General features: G+C 39.8%; 1 protein-coding gene across 3 annotated transcripts in view; it reads right to left on the bottom strand.

Annotated features, from left to right (window-relative positions):
- LOC103046717 (phosphofurin acidic cluster sorting protein 1) overlaps positions 1 to 21,661 on the bottom strand; it is an 81,175-nt gene that overhangs the window by 24,726 nt on the left and 34,788 nt on the right. For all 3 annotated transcript variants that reach the window (XM_022678091.2, XM_022678092.2, XM_022678093.2), the window contains exons 2-9: positions 8,975 to 9,062; positions 7,808 to 7,897; positions 7,199 to 7,324; positions 6,021 to 6,165; positions 5,248 to 5,339; positions 4,716 to 4,793; positions 2,954 to 3,013; positions 822 to 982 (exon numbers count right to left, since the gene is read on the bottom strand). In XM_022678091.2, coding sequence (XP_022533812.2) covers positions 822 to 982; positions 2,954 to 3,013; positions 4,716 to 4,793; positions 5,248 to 5,339; positions 6,021 to 6,165; positions 7,199 to 7,324; positions 7,808 to 7,897; positions 8,975 to 9,062 — 840 coding nt within the window. The remainder of the gene's footprint in view (positions 1 to 821; positions 983 to 2,953; positions 3,014 to 4,715; positions 4,794 to 5,247; positions 5,340 to 6,020; positions 6,166 to 7,198; positions 7,325 to 7,807; positions 7,898 to 8,974; positions 9,063 to 21,661) is intronic.

Here is a 21,661-nt window from a genome sequence, read left to right as displayed (position 1 = left end):
AACTTTTTATATTTTCCATATTTTTTCCCAAAAGCCAAATATCCCTAACATTTTCTATTGGATAGTTTGTATAGTAGTAAGTATTGTATAGTTTATTGGTAGGACATAATGAAAACAGATTCCTGACTACAGATTAAACTGACAATAAAACATTATAAACAATTACTCATATTCCATTGTTCTGTAGACTATACATGCATAAGCATGTCTTAATACACAATGTATACATTGTAGACATACAACTATGGGGGGAAAAAATAAGAGACCACTTAAAAATGATGAGTTTCTTTGATTTTATCAAATTAAAAACCTCTGGAATATAATCAAGAGGAAGATGGATGATCACAAACCATCAAACCAAACTGTACTGCTTGAATTTTTGCACCAGGAGTAAAGGCATATAGTTATCCAAAAGCAGTGTGTAAGACTGGTGGAGGAGAACATGATGCCAAGATGCATGAAAACTGTGATTAAAAACAAATTATTATTAAATTGTTATTGCAACAAATATTGATTTCTGAACTCTTAAAGCTTTATGAATTTGAACTTGTTCTCTTTGAATTATTTGAGATCTAAAAGTTCTTCATCTTTTTTGTTATTTCAGCCATTTCTCATTTCCTGCAAATAAATGCTGTGAATAACAATATTTGTATTTGGAATTTGGGAGAAATGTTGTCCGTAGTTTATAGAATAAAACAACAATGTTCATTTTACTCAAACATAAACCTATAAATAGCAAAATCAGAGAAACTGATTCAGAAACTAAAAGTGGTCTCTTAATTATTCCCAGAGCTGTATGTTGTATATACAGAGCACTGTACCTGAGTTTAGGCTTTGGTGTGCTGAGGATGCTGTCCGTCTCCTCCATCTCTGGGCCGCTGTCACTGGGATTATACATCTCCAGACTGTCATACAGCTCGTCCAAATCCTCCTCCACCTCCTGAATCTGCTCCCGAGACACATGCTCCAAACCAAACCCAACCTACAACCACAAACCACATTTACTGCAATCACAATACAATACAACCTTCTCTGACCTTTATCAGACTGATCGTTTGTCAGTCTCAGACAAAAACATACAAAGAAGTGTTGCTTTCTAAGTCATGATCACTAGGATCCGAGGATTGTTGGTTTGACTTTCAAATTATGCTGCAGGCCATCAGCAGCCAGAGACCGAGAGAGCATAACTGGCCATGCTCTCTCTGGGTGGGTAGAGCTGGTGGCAGACTTTACATGTATCAGAGGAGGCACGTGTTAGTTTCCACCCATCTAGAGTTCATATGAACATTGATTCCAAATTGAGGAGAAAATGTAAAATTAGAAATAAAAAAGCTAATAAATATATATTAGGGTGTCAAGGCCACATTCTTATTTGAGCAGTTAGTATTTATACATAGGTAATTGTTACACGCCACTATTGAAAACTGCTGAAAACTGTTTCTTTGGCCAGTTTAAGAAAAAAAAAAATCTCCGACATTCTCTAAACATCTCTTTCAATACATATCCTCACTTAGCTATTAATACTGCTTAGAGTCAAAGGGCATAAGGCAGGAGTGTCCAAACATTTTTTGTTGGGGACCAGAAGGAGAAATATACTTGAAGTCACGGGCCACAGACTCTGTAATAAAAGAAATAATGAAATATACCACTTTAAATAATACTTTTTTTTTTCATTTACACACTATTTTACTTGACTTACTATCTTTATCTTTTACAGTGTTGTGTAAACTAAGATTTTTCAAATTGATGTTTCATTTCATGATGTCTCTTAAAATAAAACTCCTTAATTACGCCAACTTTTAGACTCTTTTGCCCGTTTTTCTGCGCTAGAAATGCGCACTCTCTCCGCTTTTAGACTCTTTGGCCAGTTTCTGACACCTAGCGTTCAAACTTTGAATCTCACATTATAAAAACCTGCTTAACAGCGGGCCAACTTTCACTCTATTTCTAAAATACCTCGCAGGCCGCTCCACAAAAGAAAACGGCCCGCAAATGGCCCGCGGGCCGTAGTTTGGACAACCCTGGCATATGGTGTTAAGACAGTCCTCTTAACAGGACTTTTTTGTCAATTTTCTGTCTGATATTGCATTCCTTTAACTTGAGGATTTTTATTTAAGCATTACATAAAATGTTTCATGTTTTATAAGAAACATTACTAATAATCCTAATTGTAATTGTGATTGAAAATTTTTAAAATATAATAAATAAGAATATCATAAAGAATAAGAAGAATCATAAATTGGCACTTTCCCAAACTTCATTATGAAGTTAACATTTTCCTGAATTCAAATTTAAAGCATTTTATGTCCTTACTTTACTTTTTTCTATTTCCAAATATTGCAGAGAAACGGGTTTTATATCATCTACACTTATAGCCCATATACAGGCCAAGACCTGTTAAAGGGGTTAATTATGTTTTTAAGACCCCCTTTCTTTGTTTATATACCTTATCTATTAAATTCTCATATCTGCCGGTTTAATAATTACCCCTTCAGAATGATCTCTTGTAGTGAGTTGTGGGTAATATCTTTCACTGGCAGTTTTATAAGGTCCATAAATCTGTCCTTCAACTGTTAAATCTGTAATAATATCAGTTATATTACCATCCCAGAGATTCCTCAGTGAATGATGATATATAAAAAGTTTTATATCTATCTTTTTCTAAACCACTAATATAATGATATTAAATTATTGCAGAGTACTGAGCAGAAATGATGAGGCTATTAAAACAAGCATGAAATAAATAAACCAAATAAGTCCTAAAGTGAATTCTGCAGACACCCTGCCTGAACTCACCTGAACCGAGCAGATAATTACAGCTCTCTGCGGACAGTGTTTAAGCAGAACAACACTGAACACAGTGAATAGACTCAGGGCTGTGGCTCCGCGGAGCTTCAGCTGAGTAACACTGATACAGCAGGATAGAATGACCAGCGAGAGGAAGACCAGTTACCTCATCCGAAACTTTAAACCTCCTCAGCAGCGCCACAAACTTCTGCTTGATGTTGGGTTGCTGCAGACAGAGAACAGAGACAGTGTGTGTTTGGATTAAAGGGCAGATAAAGTTCAGGCTTCAGAAGAACACACTGCTTATGTTAGACTTGCTTATGTGCACTGTTTCCGACACGGCGAGCCAAACTGCTATCTATACAAATAAGCTGAAATATGCAGACAGAGCTGTTCAATATTAACATGTTCATTTCTATAGTCATAAAGTGAAGCAACGTAGTCAGTGTCAGTGTACAGGGGTTGGACAATGAAACTGAAACACCTGGTTTTAGACCCCAATATTTTATTGTGGTGACGGACAGTTCTGGTGGAAACAGGAGAGTTGAGGTGCACATTAAATTCTGCCGTGATTTGAGCAGCCGTGGTTTTATGTTTTTTGGATACAATCCGGGTTAGCACCCAAACATCCCTTTCAGACAGCTTCCTCTTACAGCGTCCACAGTTAATCCTGTTGGATGTGGTTGGTCCTTCTTGGTGGTATGCTGACATTACCCTGGATACCGTGGCTCTTGATACATCACAAAGACTTGCTGTCTTGGTCACAGATGTGCCAGCAAGATGTGCACCAACAATTTGTCCTCTTTATGTCACCCATAATGTTGTGTGCATTGCAATATTTTGTGCTGTATTGTGCTCTTACCCTGCTAATTGAACCTTCACACTCTGCTCTTACTGGTGCAATGTGCAATCAATGAAGATTAGCCACCAGGCTGCTCCAATTTAGCCATGAAACCTCCCACAATAAAATGACGACAGGTGTTTCAGTTTCATTGTCCAACCCCTGTATATTAAAAATGATTTAATAAACCTCTGTTAAGATAAGCTAATTATTGTTAGCAACATTAGCTTCATAGTTCTAGTTAAAATATAATCAGATGCTAATCATAAGTTTATTGATCTCATTTCAGGATTTTCTTACCATCCTGAAACAAAGGAAAAAACTAATTTTATTGATTGGGTATCAAATCTGAGCCAATATTTAATCAATTTAGCCTAAAATAATAATTTATTTTAATAATGTAGAAAATGTATGTTTAAACAGTGCAGCATACATCTGTCTATTACATAAAGTCTGGTTCTTTTAAACACACTCACAGGCCCTGCTGAGACTTACAGCTGACTTAACATGCCTTCACTTCTCACAGTGTGTGTGTGTGTGTGTGTAGCACTGTCTTAATGTTAAATGGAGCTCAGTATTCCGTTCATATCCATTAGAAGTGCTAAAGCACATCATGAGGAGTGATGTATTGTTCTGGCAGCTTGAGTGATAATGATAGATGGCCTGCTGCACAAGTGTGTGTGTGTGTATATGTGTGTGTCTGTTATCCAACTTTAAGTGTAAAACATTGCTTGCATGATCATTTGGACCAATCACCATCACCCTCATCTGATTTATTGTCAGGATTCAGCACTATGAGGGCAGACTGCTCTAAGTTGTGTGTGTGTGTGTGTGTGTGTGTCTCAACAGGAGTCTGTCAGACTAGGTTATTAATGGGTTTCCTGGGAAGAGGCCTTAGTGGAACTGTCACTACTGATCCAAACAACAGTGTCTCTCACACACACACACACACATACACAAACACACACCTAGCAGCTGACAAATCATAACAGTGCACTTGTCGAAAAATATCAACCCTCAACTATTTACCCCCAAACATTGTCTCTTCTGTGTGTGTGTGTGTGTGTGTGTGTGTGTGTGTTCTTACTCTGGTAATAGCCGCACTGGATGTAAGTTTACGTCGGGGTTTCTTCTTCCTCACCTCGTCCTCTTCATCATACAGATACTGTGACAAAAATAGACATGTGTACACACACACACACACACACACACACACACACACACACACACACAGTATACTCATTATTACATACCCATATGCACTGATTACATACAGGTCACTGCTTACAAGGACATGCTTGACAAGCACACACACACACACACACACACACACACACACACACACACACACACACACACACACACACACACACACACACACACACACACACACACACACACACACACACACACACACATACACTTTGATAATCTCCACACGTTTCTCCTCCCTCCCTTTTCCTTTTCCTCTATCTGTTTCCTCCTGTTCTCGCTTATCACCACCCTGACAGCTTCAATCTCTCTTTACTCTCCCCAACCCCACACACACCACACACACACCACACACCACACACACACCACACACACTACACACAGACAGACACACAAAAGCCATCTACCTGTCCGTGAACAGGGTCATCGCTCCCCTCCTGTTCTGATGAGAAGCTCTCCTCCTCCTCTTCAGAGTCGTTATCTATGTCCGGAGAACGATCTGAAGAAGAACAAAAGAAACCGAGGCACAATCAGGACAGACCTTTAGAAAGAAAGAAAAACTAAAGAAAAAGAACAAGACAGGAGGTCAAAAGCAAAAAATAGGAGAGAAAAAATATTAAAAACAGAACAGAGAAACAAAAGGAGTACAGAAAAAGTATATATAGAGGGGAAAAATTAAGAAAAAAAATCAGAGAAAGAAACACTAAAAAGGATACATAAAAAACAGGAAAAATATATAGAAAAGAAATAAGGAAAACATTGAAGGGAAAACTGAAAAAAAACAGAATAGACTTACAGAAACAAATATAAAAAATGTATAATTAAAATTCTAAATCGTATCATAAAATAAGACAAAGATCATAATGATGCTCCAATGTGGGAATTTTGGGCTGATGCCGATACCAAACACACGTATGTATCTATATGCATCCCTAAAAGATTAAGAAAAAACTGTGAAAATGTAAGAAAGAAAAAAGATGGATAGAAAGGCAGGAAGTCGGAAATAAAATACAGGATAAAGCCTATTGGCTGTGAAGAGTAAAATATGTTGAGTTAAGGGCTTCAGTCATGGTCCCCATTAAAGTTCATGAAGTCAGAGTTAACAATCATCCAGTACTTTCCACTGCTACCTCTCTCTCTATATATATATTTTATATATATTTCTCCTGCTCACTCTCACCGTTCATCTTGGCTTTAGGGCCCTCGTGGTCGATGGGTTGGCTGGAGAGGGAATAGACTCGGACCTCAGCCACCGGCAACGAGGCGTCCTTCAGCTGACTGTGTAACCCCAACACCTGAGCACCTTCTGTAGGATGCTGCATCACCTACAGACACAGAGAGAGAGAGAGAGAACAGCACATTTAACATGAACAGCACAGTGGAAGGTTAGTATCATGAATGGCAGCATCTGGCTACAATTGTCCATGATTTTCATTAATCAAGGAGACTCTGCAAACATATTATGTGGGTCAGTGTACTGATTCTTTAGCTTCTATAAGACATGGCAAAAGTCATGGGACCCAATTCTAGTTCCTACCCCAGGTTTAAACTGAATGTGAATTGTTTAAACTGAGTTATGCCAGGTTCACACTACACGATTTTGGGCCAGTTTTTCAGCCACCGACAGTTTTTCGTTGATTGCCTACAAAAATTCAGCTAGGAGGCAAATCAGGGATCACTCGCTGCTCGCTCAGTTGCGTACTACTGAAACTACTGAAAGACTCTCCTTAAGCCGTCGCTGACTGATTGCAGACTGATCGCAGACAAGTCGCAGACACCCGGCAAATACTCAACATGTTTAATATCTGACTCAGTCGGTGACTGGGAGTCAGGAGCAGCGGCTACCTACAGCCAATGGGACGACAGAAAGATACAACCACAGGTCCAAAACACACCAAAGCTGTTTATGGAGAGTCTGACCACTTTTTGTCCCCCCCTCTTTTATATCAGTTAATGACTGTTAAACTCTAAAGGACACCAGTGAGTGAGTCCTCTATGAATGGGGTGAATGGAGCTAAAAGCTAGGACTCACAAATACAGCACAACCAGTCCTGAAGTGTAAGCAGCACAACTAATGACGACTCAAAAAATTTGTGCAGTGTGAACCTGGCATTAACAGCACTACAACACAAGCAAAAACAACATCATGTTCTCAGACAGTTTTAGTCCTGATCTGAGCTTGTTAAGATGGAGATGGCTTAATGCAGATGATTATAAACAAGTCACAAACTGGTTTAATGTGAGTCAGCTTTAATCAAAACACCACGGTGCTGCTAAATATACACCCCATTGCCTAGAACATCTCTTAAAGCTATTAGGATCACAGCAGGACCTTCAGACAGAGGGATCTTGACCCACCTCTGCCATGTTGATGAGGCCCAGGGCGAGGGTCTTGTAGCCCAGGATGGTTCTGTTTTTATAGCGCTTCCTCCTCTGCAGCATGATCTGGAGCTTGTTAGCATCACGCTTCAGAAAGTGAGGGTACTGCCAACAACAGAGAGAGAGAGAGAGAGAGAGAGAAACGTCAGCAGACTTCAAAAAGTCGGTTTACTGAAAAACTAAGGGATTTACACTGCAAATGAGACGAGAGCTAATACTGAAGCAGCAACAATATAGCCTTATTTCACACGACTCCCTGCAGAGTATTAGAACATCCTTTAATGTATCATGTCATAAAATATGATTAACACGCAGAATTAACAATTAATACACAGTAATCTGTAATCCAGTCATTTTTCTCTTTTTTAAAACAAGACCAGACATTTACACTGGATATAAAAATTAACAAGGCACAGAAAACATGAATTACACTTCTAAACTCATATAAAAGCATTCATATAAAAGAGACTAAATAAATACAATATACGATCTGATTGGCTAAGTGGCTCTTATAACAACATAAAATTATAAATGTGTAATAACTGTCTTGTTAGACGTTAATACACAGGTAACAAGGCTTTTAGTCACCTGTAAAGAGAAAGTGAGCTGCAGGTCAGTCTCTGTGAGTCCAGCTGAAGCCAACAAGATCTCATTGGAGCGCAGAATTCGCTTTGAGCCCTAAAGGACAAAAAAAAGAGAAATTGGTGCTACATTTTTGCACTAGCGTTATATGATGATCCTATAATGTTGCTAGGTGGTTAATATGATGTTGCTAGGTGGTTGCTATGGCATTGCAACATGACATGATAGAGATGATAGTGACAGAGACAGAGTAAAAAAAGAGATAACATGAGTGAAAAGAGATAGAGATAGAAGAAGAGAGAGAAAAGGAAATGGATATAGAGATGCTATGCAAGAGAAATACAGGCAGACAGAGAGAGAGAGAGAAAGAAACATAAAAAGAGACAGACAGAGAGACAGAGAGAGAGACAGAGAGACAGACAGAGAGACGGATAGATGGATAGCTGGATAGATAGAGAAGATAGATAGAGTAGATAGAGGATAAGAGTGGACAAGATAGACAGACATAAAGAGGGACATAAAGAGAAAAGGAGAGGATGAATGGATGGATGGATGGATGCTTTATTGATCCCGAAGGAAATAAAGGTAGGAAAAAAGGGAATGAGAGAGAGAGAGAGAAAGAGAGAGAGAAAGAAAAAAAATCAAAAGAGGGAGCCAAAAAATACAGATAGAGAGAGAGAGACTACAGGGAAAAGAGAAAGAGATATAGACAGAGAGAGATACAGAGAGAAAGAATGAGAGAAACGGATAGAAAGACAGAAACAGAAATAGAGAGGGATTGAAAGAAAGATAAATAGAGAGACAGACGGAGAGACAGAGAGCGAGAGCAGATGGTGAATATTTTTGCAACTTTCACACTCCTGATAACAGATCTTCAGCAAGGGCTCCATTATTAACACTTCATTCAGAGCGGATAGAGGGAGGAGGAGGAGAAGAAGAAGAAGTGGAAAACAAGGAGAGAGAGAGAGAGCTGTGGTGAGGTGTAACAGACGTGAGCAGATGTTATTGATCTGCTCATTTTATCTGAACCCTTTTATTGATCCATTATGAGAACTATGACACACATGGAGACAGAGCTGAGAGAATGAAGAGATGGATGAGTGAGAGAGAGAGAGAGAGAGAGAGAGAGAGAGAGAGAGAGGAGGATCAGAAGAGAAAGAGAGTCACAGGTACCTGCAGTTTGACAGCGATGACCACGGAGGTCAGATCTTTATCCAGCTCCTTCAGCATGACCAGCTTCTTCAGAGTCAGATTAAAGAGCCTGTCAGAGAGAGAGAGAAAGACAGAGAGAGAGAGAGAGAGAGAGAGAGACTATTAATACAAGCATGCCCCCACACACTGAATATGATCAACAATATGAACAGATTTAATGATACACAAAAGTGTCATGGTTCATACCTCATTACCTCATTTTATTTTTATTTCATAAGACACTAATCAGCTTGAATTACTATATATATATATATATATATATATATATACTATAGTATGAATATTGGAATTCCTCTATGATGTCTATGATCATTTTAACCCTAGTGTTTAAAAGAGAATAAATAATGTTTTGAATCATATTTGGAAAAAGCTCTGGCTGCTACACATACAAGCAAACTCAACATGTTTAACAACACTAATATTAGCTGGCTGGCTAACAACTACTTATAGAATATGGAATTATAGAATAAAAGATCAAATTTACGGGAAAATATTGCATAAGAACGACAATGTGGGAATATGGTACATATTGTATTTATCCAGACCAGTCAGAATAATCAGTTTCTTCATCACATTAACACACTCTACCTGCACACTACCACTGCTTTGGACACAGCAGGAGTACTAAAGCAGTGTGTGTGTGTGTGTGTGTGTGTGTGTGTGTGTGTGTGTGTGTGTGTGTGTGTGTGAGTGTGTGAGAGAGAGAGAGAGAGAGAGAGAGAGAGAGAGAGAAAGGCTTTTTGGACAGAAAGAGAAGGTCACCATGCTGAATTATTAAAAGTCTGGCAGGGCTGGGAGATAGCTCCTGAAATAGTGCTGTTCAATCAGAGCAGAGGGGCAGCAACACGGATCAATTACAATTACTGAACACACACACACACACACACACACACAGTTACTAGACCGATCAGTTCACAACATCTTACTGTCATAAACGTATTATATCTCCCTTGCATTCTCTTTTTGTGTGTGTATATGTGTATGCGTGTGTATTTGTGTGTGTGTGTATATATATATATATATATATATATATATATATATATATATATATATATATATATATGTGTGTGTGTGTGTGCATGTGTGTGTATGGATGTGTGTTAATGTGTGGGTGGGTGGTGTCATTGTAAAACTGAAAGCAGGTGGTCTGTGGTGACCACTGACAAGATTAGCTGAACTGAGTCTGCAGACGCAGCAACTGTTTTTTTTTTTGTGTGTGTGTGTGTGTGTGTGAGAGAGAGAGAGAGACAGAAAGAAAGAGAGAAACTGCGCTAATCACAGTTTTCCACTCTCAGAGGTTTACGTTCCCTATAAAACTCAGTGTGTGTGTTGCTGTGTGTAGGCAATAAAAGTGCAGTAAAGCTATGTTTATAAGCGCACACACACAAAGATAAGTGTTATAAGTATAACACTACTGCTTTTACCACTGTTGATGCCGCCATCTTGGATTCTGAACACGGGTCAATGGTGAACTTTTCCATTGTTCCTACGAGTTCAAACTAAATCCAGCATCCAATAAAATGGTCTGATTCACAGTGATGCCACAGCCATCCGTAAGTGGGAGTTCCAGCTACCATAATTGGCCTCACCTTCTCTAGGTGGGATAAATGGAAGTTACAGTTCCCCCTAACCCCAATCACTTGTATCACCAGTGTACTGTTAACTAGTACAGGCGTCTGTTACCTGATGTAACAGAGCTGGCATTCAGTGTTCCACGCCAAGCGTGTTCAGCTGTCCAGTGACGTTACTTACATCTGTGTCAGTTTGAAAGGAAGCAGTTGGCTGGCATGATGGCTTCTGCACATGCTAGCCTTCAGCCTCCCATCACAGGTGCTACAGTGTGATGGGGGAGACCCTGCTAGTGGGTGAGAACAGGGAGGGGCTAATCTGGGAAAAGCAAACTGGGAAAAGGCCAAAAACAGAAAAAAAACAAGCATAGTTCCAAACATACTATATTCTATATCCAAATGTTTGTGAATACCTGATTTGATGAATGCATTATTACATACATACTTGACACAAATGTGCATAAAAAAGCCCTATTCCTTAACAAACAAACATTATCTTTGGAATGATGACGCTCCCTCCAATTATTTTGGGATGAGTTACCAACTTCCTGACCTGACCTCACTAATGCTCTTGTTACTGGATGCAACCAAATAGTCACAGCAATGCTCCACAATCTAGCTGAAAGTCTTCTCTAGATAGTATCGAGGGTTACTCCAACAAAATCCGTATAAAAACCTGTGTCCCAATATTTTTATACATATATTGCATTGGACTAGTGCTGTTCATTTAGGACCCACTGGTGTGTAACATGATAAAACACTGATTCCAGATAAACCATAAGCAGAACTCTGTTACACCAATCAGATTACATGGCTGGATCTAACTCCAAAACAAAAGCATCACAAAAAGGGAACTTATCACACAGATAGAGCTTTACACAATAGCATAATGCAGCATAACGCTAACAGACAGATATGTCAACTATAATAAAAAAATAATAATTAACTGCAGTAAGAGTTCCTATACATTTAGCCCCAGGGGGCTAAAATAGTTACAGCTGCTCTGACACCATTGCCATTCTCAGCATATAGGCTAAACCCAGGGTTAAACCATGCATGACAAACACACACATTCACATCCATCCAGCCATGCACACACACTGCTTAAATATTGAAGAGTGACGTCGGACTACCTTCTCGAAAGTGCTTCAACATCCAGCAACAAAAAGGAGGCCAGCGCACACATCTGCTCCATTTAACACCAGATGATACATGAACTTTACCCAATACTCGTCCCTACAAACTGTCCATTCCAACAAGCTACAGCAAGTTTGCAAGACGTCCTTAGTTTAACACCCAGCAGAATAAGTCCTAATGCAGAACGATTATGAATTATTCAGCAACCATTAAGCACATTTATGCAGTCCCAAAGGGTTCTATTTTAGGGTCTGAAACCATATTTAGCATTAATGTAGTTCTGAAAGTGAATAATTGAAGTGCAGACCTTCACATAAGGGATTAAAGGGTTAACTACATTAATTGGAGATGACATAATACCACTTTTCTCTTTTGGGACACAGATACTGAAACTGAAACCTTGGGTTTTGGCTCACACTGAAACAGATCTAAAAGCTTCTTTTAAGCGTCTGTTAGCTGATGTAACAGTGTTCTGCTCCAAGCGTGTTCGGCTGTACAATGATATTGCAGTGGCGGAATGGAAAATAAGTGGTTTAGCACTGGTTAAGTCCAGACCAATCACTCACAACCTGAGGAAAACAGCGAAACAACAGTAATCGGCGCTTTAATCAGCATTTAAATGGCTTTTTAAAAGGTAAATAAGATAGTTCTTCTGGGTTCAAAACGTGAATTCAGTAGCAACTGCAAATATCTGTCCAAAACTGTGCTGGACTGAGGTGCTTTCGACACCAAACCATGTTGATGGAGGCCATGGGGTCACTTCGTGTTTTTATTTAAGCAAGCCTTATTAGGATTTGAGCAGGTTAGTCCCAATGCTAAAAGCTGGTGCAGGCAGGGTTGGAGCCACAATGCTAAAATACCCCCCTAGCTAACTTCTCTGCTATGCTTGTGTGTTCACAGTTTTCTCTGTTCTGGGAGATGTGGCTGAATAAGAAGCATCTGATTCGGTCTGAGATGCTGGTGCTCTAGTGCAAAAGAAATCACCAATAAATCACATAATGCTTCTTTAATTGAAGTGATCCATTTACTGAAAAGAAGCATCTAAAAGCAGGCTATCATGATCAAACTACTCCAACACTCTACAGGAGGAAATACACAGATAACATCTAGCCTACATTAGGCTTGATCTGTTACAGACTGGACCAGATTCATTCTTTATTCCGGCTCTAAAATCTGATATTTTCAGCATTTTCTGCTGGTATCAGCCAGACACACATCCATCCCATATCCATTATATCAGATTGGTGCCATCTCCAGTATGAATGCCAGGGTAAATAGTATCTGTTGCTGTGGTATACTGCATTTAGTAAATAGTGTAGTGTTATATTTCACCAACACTGCCCCATTTCATTCATAATAAAAGCACAAACAGAGCATTTGACCTGAAGGAGCATGACCGAGTGGCCTTTACAGAGAGCCACTTCATTAATAATCTATAAGACTGAGAGGGCTGGACCCACCACACACACACACCACTCTACATCAAACACACTGCTGGACTAACCAGCTCAGCCATTAGAAGAAATGAAAATGAAAATGAAAAAAAAAAAAAAAACACACACAATCCCTTAAATGTACTGTATGTTCATATAATGATATTCTATTCAAAGTAACTGTGGACCATTTCTCCTATAGTCCATTTATTAATTTGTTAGAAGAATGCAACCATAATCCAATCAACATGGCTATAATAAGAGTCAATATAAGAGTTACAGAACCATAGGATGTTCCCATTTCAGGAACAGTCTGTTGGTTCAGAAGTCAGTAAACACTGGAATAACAATACAATAAAATATTATCATGATACGTTGCCTATGATAAGGATAATATCTTGTTACAGCAATTCTGAGATACTCAATATATCGCAAGACAATTCTCTAAGATACTTCAAAGCATCGGTGTTACTGAAGATGATAAAACACTCTTAAATAAGTAAATACAAGGAATTATGAATTTATTGGTGTCGGTTTCACAGAATTTCACAACGAATTACCCTATTCATTTAAATAGTGCCTCACAATAAAGTACAGTAATGAAGCAGAAACTTTAGCAAGTCAAATTAGGGGCAGAGTCTTAGAGAGCATAAAACATAGAGCCTCTAGAAAAAAAAAAAAAAAAAAATATATATATATATATATATATATATATATATATATATGTATATATATATATATATATATATACAGTTGTGGTCAAAAGTTTACATACACTTGTAAAAAAACATAATGTTATGGCTGTCTTGAGTTTTCAATAAGTTCTACAACTCTTATTTTTCTGTGATAGAGTGATCGGAACACATACATGTTTGTCACAAAAAACAGTCATAAAATTTGGTTCTTTCATAAATTTACTATGGGTCTGCTGAAAATGTCACCAAATCTGCTGGGTCAAAAATATACATACAGCAACAAAATTTGTCAATTTTGGTGATGTAGCGAGTTGTGTCAATCAAATTAGCTTCATGTCATGGCCTCTTCACTTCTTGTAAGTGATTCTGATTGACTACAGCTGTTGACTTCTCATGAGCCCATTTAAATAGGGCTCATTTGACCCAGTGATTAGACTCAGCTACAAAAGCTACAATGGGAAAGTCAAAGGAACTCAGTGTGGATCTGAAAAAGCGAATTATTGACTTGAACAAGTCAGGGAAGTCACTTGGAGCCATTTCAAAGCAGCTACAGGTCCCAAGAGCAACTGTGCAGACAATTATACGCAAGTATAAAGTGCATGGAACAGTTGTGTCACTGCCACGATCAGGAAGAAAACGCAAGCTATCACATGCTGCCGAGAGGAGATTGGTCAGGATGGTCAAGAGTCAACCAAGAATCACCAAGAAGCAGGTCTGCAAGGATTTGGAAGCTGATGGAACACAGGTGTCAGTCTCCACAGTCAAGCGTGTTTTACATCGCCATGGACTGAGAGGCTGCCGTGCAAGAAAGAAGCCCTTGCTCCAGAAAAGGCACCTTAAGACTCGGCTGAAGTTTGCTGCTGATCACATGGACAAAGATAAAACCTTCTGGAGGAAAGTTCTCTGGTCAGACGAAACAAAAATTGAGCTGTTTGGCCAAAACACCCAGCAATATGTTTGGAGGAGAAAAGGTGAGGCCTTTAATCCCAGGAACACCATGCCTACTGTCAAGCATGGTGGTGGTAGTATTATGCTCTGGGGATGTTTTGCTGCCAGTGGAACTGGTTCTTTGCAGAAAGTAAATGGGATAATGAAGAAGGAGGATTACCTCCAAATTCTGCAGGAAAACTTAAAACCATCAGCCCGAAGGTTGGGTCTTGGGCGCAGTTGGGTGTTCCAACAAGACAATGACCCAAAACACACATCAAAGGTGGTAAAGGAATGGCTAAACCAGGCTAGAATTAAGGTTTTAGAATGGCCTTCCCAAAGTCCTGACTTAAACCCCATTGAGAACATGTGGACAGTGCTAAAGAAACGGGTTCATGCAAGAAAACCATCACATTTAGCTGAACTGCACCAATTCTGTCAAGAAGAGTGGTCAAACATTCGACCTGAAGCTTGCCAGGAGCTTGTGGATGGCTACCAAAAGCGCCTAGTTGCCGTGAAAATGGCCAAGGGACATGTAACCAAATACTAATGTTGCTGTATGTATATTTTTGACCCAGCAGATTTGGTGACATTTTCAGCAGACCCATAATAAATTTATGAAAGAACCAAATTTTATGACTGTTTTTTGTGACAAACATGTATGTGTTCCGATCACTCTATCACAGAAAAATAAGAGTTGTAGAACTTATTGAAAACTCAAGACAGCCATAACTTTATGTTTTTTTACAAGTGTATGTAAACTTTTGACCACAACTGTATATACATATATATATATATATACATATATATATATATATATATACATATATGTATATATATATATATATATATATATATATGTATATATATATATATATATATATATATATATATATATATATATATATATATATATATATATATATATATATATATATATGACCAAACGTAGCACGCACGCACACACACACACAGATTGGTTATAAGTTATTATTCCACATCAAGTCATAACCCTCCCCAGGCCTGCCGTCTGGCCCCCGAGAGGAGGGTCACATGTTGGGTCCATAAACTACTCCAGCCCCAGGCTCGGGTCGGCCTTCAGGGGCTGAGATCTGGGAACGATGGCAGTTTGTCTTCAGGCCTGAGTCACAAGAGACTCGCCCTATAAATCAGAAGCTACTGTCTTATTTCCTGTTCGCGCAAGTGTGTGTGTGTGTGTGTGTGTGTGTGTGTGTGTGTGTGTGTGTGTGTGTGAGAGAGAGAAAAAAAAAAGAGTGAGAGTGGACTGAAGAGAGGAAATAGGTCTGGTTGTATTTAGATTGCTCATAACTGCTTTTAAAACACAGGGGATGACAGCAGAGTCTCTGTGGTGAAGAAAATGATGAGTTAGTCAATAAATCAATTAAATTGATTGATCAGTATGATGCAAAATGGCTTTAAAGCAGATCAGTGACTAAGAACACCCCCCCTCCCCCCACCCACTCAAACACATTCACACACACTCAACTCAATGAACTGTATTTTTATATAAAGCATGAGTGCACACAACACACACACACACACACACATATACAGAGCTTTACATGATTCTTATTTACCTGTGGGAATATTTGACCTTGTCAACAGGAACATATGGCTCTTTTCCAGTCTCTCTATCTCACACACACACACACACACACACACACTCTCTAACATGTGGGCACATTTGACCTTGCCAAGGCAAACACACTGTTAATTTCCAGTCTCATTCACACACACACACACATGCACACACAGACACACACACACCTCTAAGCCCCCCTGGCCCCCATTATGCAGTTAATTGTGCGCGACCTTCAGAGACATACTGAAAGGTTACTGCATCCCTAATACATCTTTCTCTCTCTCCTCCATTCATCTCTCTTCCACAACCCTAATTCCTAATTCCTGCCTCTTTCATCACTCTTTCTCCCTCTTTTTCACAACCCTCATCTCTCCATCCCTCTTTTACCCCTTTCTCCATCATCCCTCTTTATTCCATAGCTTTCACATATCTTATCCTTCTATCCCTTTTACCACTTTATCCCTCTTTTCATCTATTTTTTTCCTTCAATTCATTCCCTCTCTCTGCTCTCCTCTCCCTCTTTCTCGATCTCTTTCTTTTCCTCTTTTCTCCACAACCCTCATTCCTGATTTCATCCCTCTTCATCTCTCCCTCTTTATTTCATCGCTTTCTCATCCCTACATGACATTCTCTTCCATCATTCTCTCCTCCACAACTCTTATCCTTTTATCCCTTTCACCACTTTATCCCTTTCTCCATCTATTTTATCCCTTCATTCCATTCCCTCTCTTTGCTCTCCTCCCTCTACCCCTTTCTCCAACAACCTCATCCCTCAATCCCTCTCCTTTATTACATCCAATCGTCCATTCCTCTCACATACCTGCATCACTCTCTCCACCATCACTCTTTCTTCCACATCTCTACTTCTCCTATATGTCTATACTCCCTTACTCCATCACTTTCCTCAACCATTCTGAACTTTCTCTCCTACTTCTCTCACACCTTTCCTCCATCCCACTCCCATCTCTCTCCTAATGCTCCTCAATCACTTCCATCTCTCCATCTCTCTTTAGCTTCTCCACCCCTCGCTCAGGCAACACACACACACACACACACACACACACACTGAAGTGTATTGGAGAAAGCCAAATAGCCTTTCTCCCCTTTTGATCCAGGAGCTTGACTCAACCCCCACAAATGGACTACTCGTCAGCTTTGATCCTTTGAGCATGCAAACACAGACAGACAGACAGACAGACAGACAGACAGACAGACAGACAGAGGGCTATGTTTAGACTAATCTTAGGTTTTAAATTTGAGGGGCTTTTAGTCGTGGGAATGATTCAGAACCAGCTCTGCTCCAATCCTGATCTTAGCCTTTATGCACTGATCTCCTGGCCCTCAGCCATAACGCCACTCTATATTATAACACACACACACACACACATACACACACACACACTCACACACACACATACACACAAACACACCACTCACTACTTTGTCTAAGCCTCTTGGGAAATAAACATCAAACAAATTGACTGGAGAGTGTGAGTGAGAGTATGAAATACTGGGTTATTGATAAACTCTTAATACTCTTGATTTCAGAAGAACCAATGAATGAGCAGGTGTCCCAATACTTTTGTCTATATAGAATATATAAGTTTGCGTGTGAGCTACAGAAAGTGTAAGAACTGAAAAAAGGCTAGAGGGAAATAGATCTGTCACATGCTGCAAAAGAGCGGATATGACTGTGCTGATCATCTGTCTCTTCCTTTCTCTTCCTCACAAGCTTCCTTCCATCACACACACACACACACACGCACACACACACACAGACACACACAGTAAGCAGTGTGTGTGAGTTATAGTTTGTATGAGCATTGTTGACGTAGTCCACACAGATGATCTCAGAAATCAGGAGCCGTTCAGACCTGCTCTTCAGGTATTTGCCGTATGAAATTGATTTCACCACTGCAGTGATTTAAATATGAATACTCCAGATCTGCGGCCTCGTGACTCACACCATTTTCACATTAGCATGTACAACGTTTTGCAATGATGTACGCTACACCTTCAGAATGTTGTTAATCTCACTGTACAAAATTATTCTATACACTAGTCCAGTGCAAATTCACAAGCGTGCAATACTTTCGTTGGGGTTACACTATAGATTTTTTCCTGAATTTTAGCGCTGACCACGACCTTGTGCTGGTTGGCACAATTCTGAAGTTCTTTTTATTCACCAAGAGTCAACAGAGTACACTCAAACACCAAATGTTTGAAAAACAAGGATAAATTATTCTGTCACTAAAGATTCAAGACCCTAGAGATTTTAAGCCAGACTCAAAGAGACTCGAACTGGACTCATCTTGCCTCCAGAAACTTAAAAGTCAACATGGACACATGTCCAGAGAGCCTAGGAGACAAGATGTGGACCTTAACCCAAATACTGCTGAATCGACTAAGACTTAAACCCAAAGGCTGGAGGAGACTTAACTCAGACTCAAACATAAGGACTAGAAAATTAACTCAAACCCAAAGACTTGCAGAGACCCACCTCAGACTAAAAACCTATAGACTGGAGAATTAACTTGCACTCTAAGCCAAAGACTCAACTCAGATTCAACCACAGCAACTGGAGAATTACCTCAGACTCAAACCCAAAGACTGGAGACTCAACTCAGACTCAAACCCAAAGAATAGAGAATTACCTCAGACTCAAATCCTAAAGACTGGAGACTCAACTCAGACTCAAACCCAAAGAATAGAGAATTACCTCAGACTCAAATCCTAAAGACTGGAGAATTAATTTGCACTTCAAGCCAGAGACTCAACTCAGACAGAGACTTCGCAAAACCGGATTCAAACTTGCACGAAGACACTCCAAGAAAATTCAAGACATGACTCAGACTATAGGACATTCTACTTGTACACAGAAATCTTAGACACAACTCTTAGACACAATCGACTCCAAGATGGAGACTCAAGGAGACTTGATTTGGATGTGCATGCCATGATTTTTAGCAAGAAACACAAAAATCGACTTAGTCTCTAACGTACAGTGTTGAGAACTGACTCATACCCAGAGACTCAAGAAATAACATGGACTGACACCCAGAAACTCCAGAATTGACTCAGACTTTGAGCCAGAGCATCTAATACTGAACATCTGACTCAGACCGGCACTTAAACTAAATACAGGATTTTAACTCGAACCTAAAGATTCAAGATACAATCTGAAACTGCCATGTGATTAAGACTCACAACTCAAGACTCGAGACTGAGACAAATGCCCAGTAAACGTCTCTGTTTCTGTGGTCTGTGGTAAAAGGCTGAACGCTACAAACACAGGAGCTACAGCTCATGCTAAGAAGCTGGGGATTTGTTTTAGGCTCAGGCTAATTCTGAGTGTGTGAGATTAGGATGCTGCTCATACAGACACGGCGAAACGGACCAATAGACTGTGGCAGGATCAGCTCACTGCAGCCAATGAAGCACACACACACACACACACACACACACATACACATACATGCAGACAGATTAGACGTGAGGGGAGCTTCATTAGTATGCATGCTTGCCTGACTATTTCCAGACAGTTCTGTCTGCTCTCTTAGGTAGGTCTGTGTGTGTGTGTGTGTGTTTCTTTTATAAAGTCTGTATCGATCTGCTTATCTCTCCATCTCTAATTAACCATTTTGCCAAGCTCACAGCGGGCCCAAAACCAATATGTACACACACACAAACCCCCCCTTCCCCACCCCCACCCCCCGCCTTCACTCCCATTCAACAGAGCACATATTGACTACCTTGAGCCATTATATCTGCAGCACTTACAAATACAAACAGACACAGCCATCAGCACCAGGGCTGAAGACGCAGAGACAGCTCTACTAAAGTTACTTAAAATGTTGGATTCATTTCCTGAACAACAGTATCTTTTAGACATTTAGACATAAATGAGTGTGCTGGTGGTGCTAGGCTGTTATTCTCCGGCCTACATGCCTGCCAGACTCTGCTGGGACCAGACCTGTGTTCTAAATTGAGAAACACTGGCCAAGAAAGCATCTACAATATGATAGATTCTCACATTCCAGTGTTCATCTTCTTCTCAGAAAACTCTGCAGAAAAACCATCCCTCAGCATCCTCCTCTTACCTCCTGCATTCAGACCAAGTTGCACTTTCCACTGCAACTTTGATTATCCCTTTAAAAGTTTTAAAAGTTGTCTCTCATTTTTTTTTTTTGCAGTACCTCCCTAGACATTTAACTATGCATCACACACCACAGACAACAGTAGCAGTAGCTGTGATTGGTCCGCTGAGTCATGTGTACCACCTACACACTCTGTAGAGCAATGCAGTATAAATGCACACAACAGCTACACACACAACAGCTACACACACACACTGAGGGTCCGATGGATGTTGGACCCTCAGGCTCTCGTGTCTCCTGTCCGGCCAGACTGATGGAGTTTCTGAGGTCAGCTCTTCTCCATCCACCACCCACCACAGATCAGCTGCTCATCATCCATCTCACTCTCCACTGCAGATTACATCCAAGCCATTAGTGGCGCTATTATACTACTGAATATATAAAACCTATGTGGATGCATAAAAGACTTTTAATTTAAAATCCGTTTGACCAGTGGTAGGATGGTCCCCCCTTAAATGTGAGTCTTGGTCCTCCCAAGGTTTCTTCCTCCTCCTGCAGCTCTGAGGGAGTTTTTCCTTGCCTCCGCACTCACTGGGGGTTCTGTATTATGTATATTCTATGTTTAATGTTTTGCCTGATTCTTTGTCCTGTAATCATGTTTCTGTAAAGCTGCTTTGTGCCAACACCAGTTGTAAAAAGTGCTATACAAATAAATTTGATTTGATTTGACACACACACACACACACAGACACACAGACACAGACACACACACAGAAAAATCAAAGAGAATCTCAATCCCTGTCAAGATAACAAATTAAAATCAACAATTAATCAGGTTCATCAACACAGTCAAAAACTATCAGTGAGTAATCCAGCTCAGAAAAACAGGTTGTAATGGAGCCAACATGCTCCAAGGCTGCCTAATGTGTCTGTTAGCATTGCTTCATAACACAGGTTCAAAATAACCAGCAGAAACAGCACAACCCCTTAAACTGGCAACAACTATCAGTGAGTAATCCAGCTCAGAAAAAATAGTGAGCAGCGCAGCTAAACTTTGTAACTGTGTTACTGATATAAACACAAAGATCAGATTAAGAGATTCAGATCAGGGGAAAAAATAACCTGACTGAGACATATTTCTCAAATAATTTAAAAGGTAAAAAAGAACATTTCCTTGGTTAGAAGATC

Source organism: Astyanax mexicanus, chromosome 8 (genome assembly GCF_023375975.1).
Source record: "Astyanax mexicanus isolate ESR-SI-001 chromosome 8, AstMex3_surface, whole genome shotgun sequence".
In the NCBI taxonomy this organism is placed as follows: domain Eukaryota; kingdom Metazoa; phylum Chordata; class Actinopteri; order Characiformes; family Acestrorhamphidae; genus Astyanax; species Astyanax mexicanus.
This window is presented reverse-complemented; position numbering and strand designations above follow the sequence as displayed.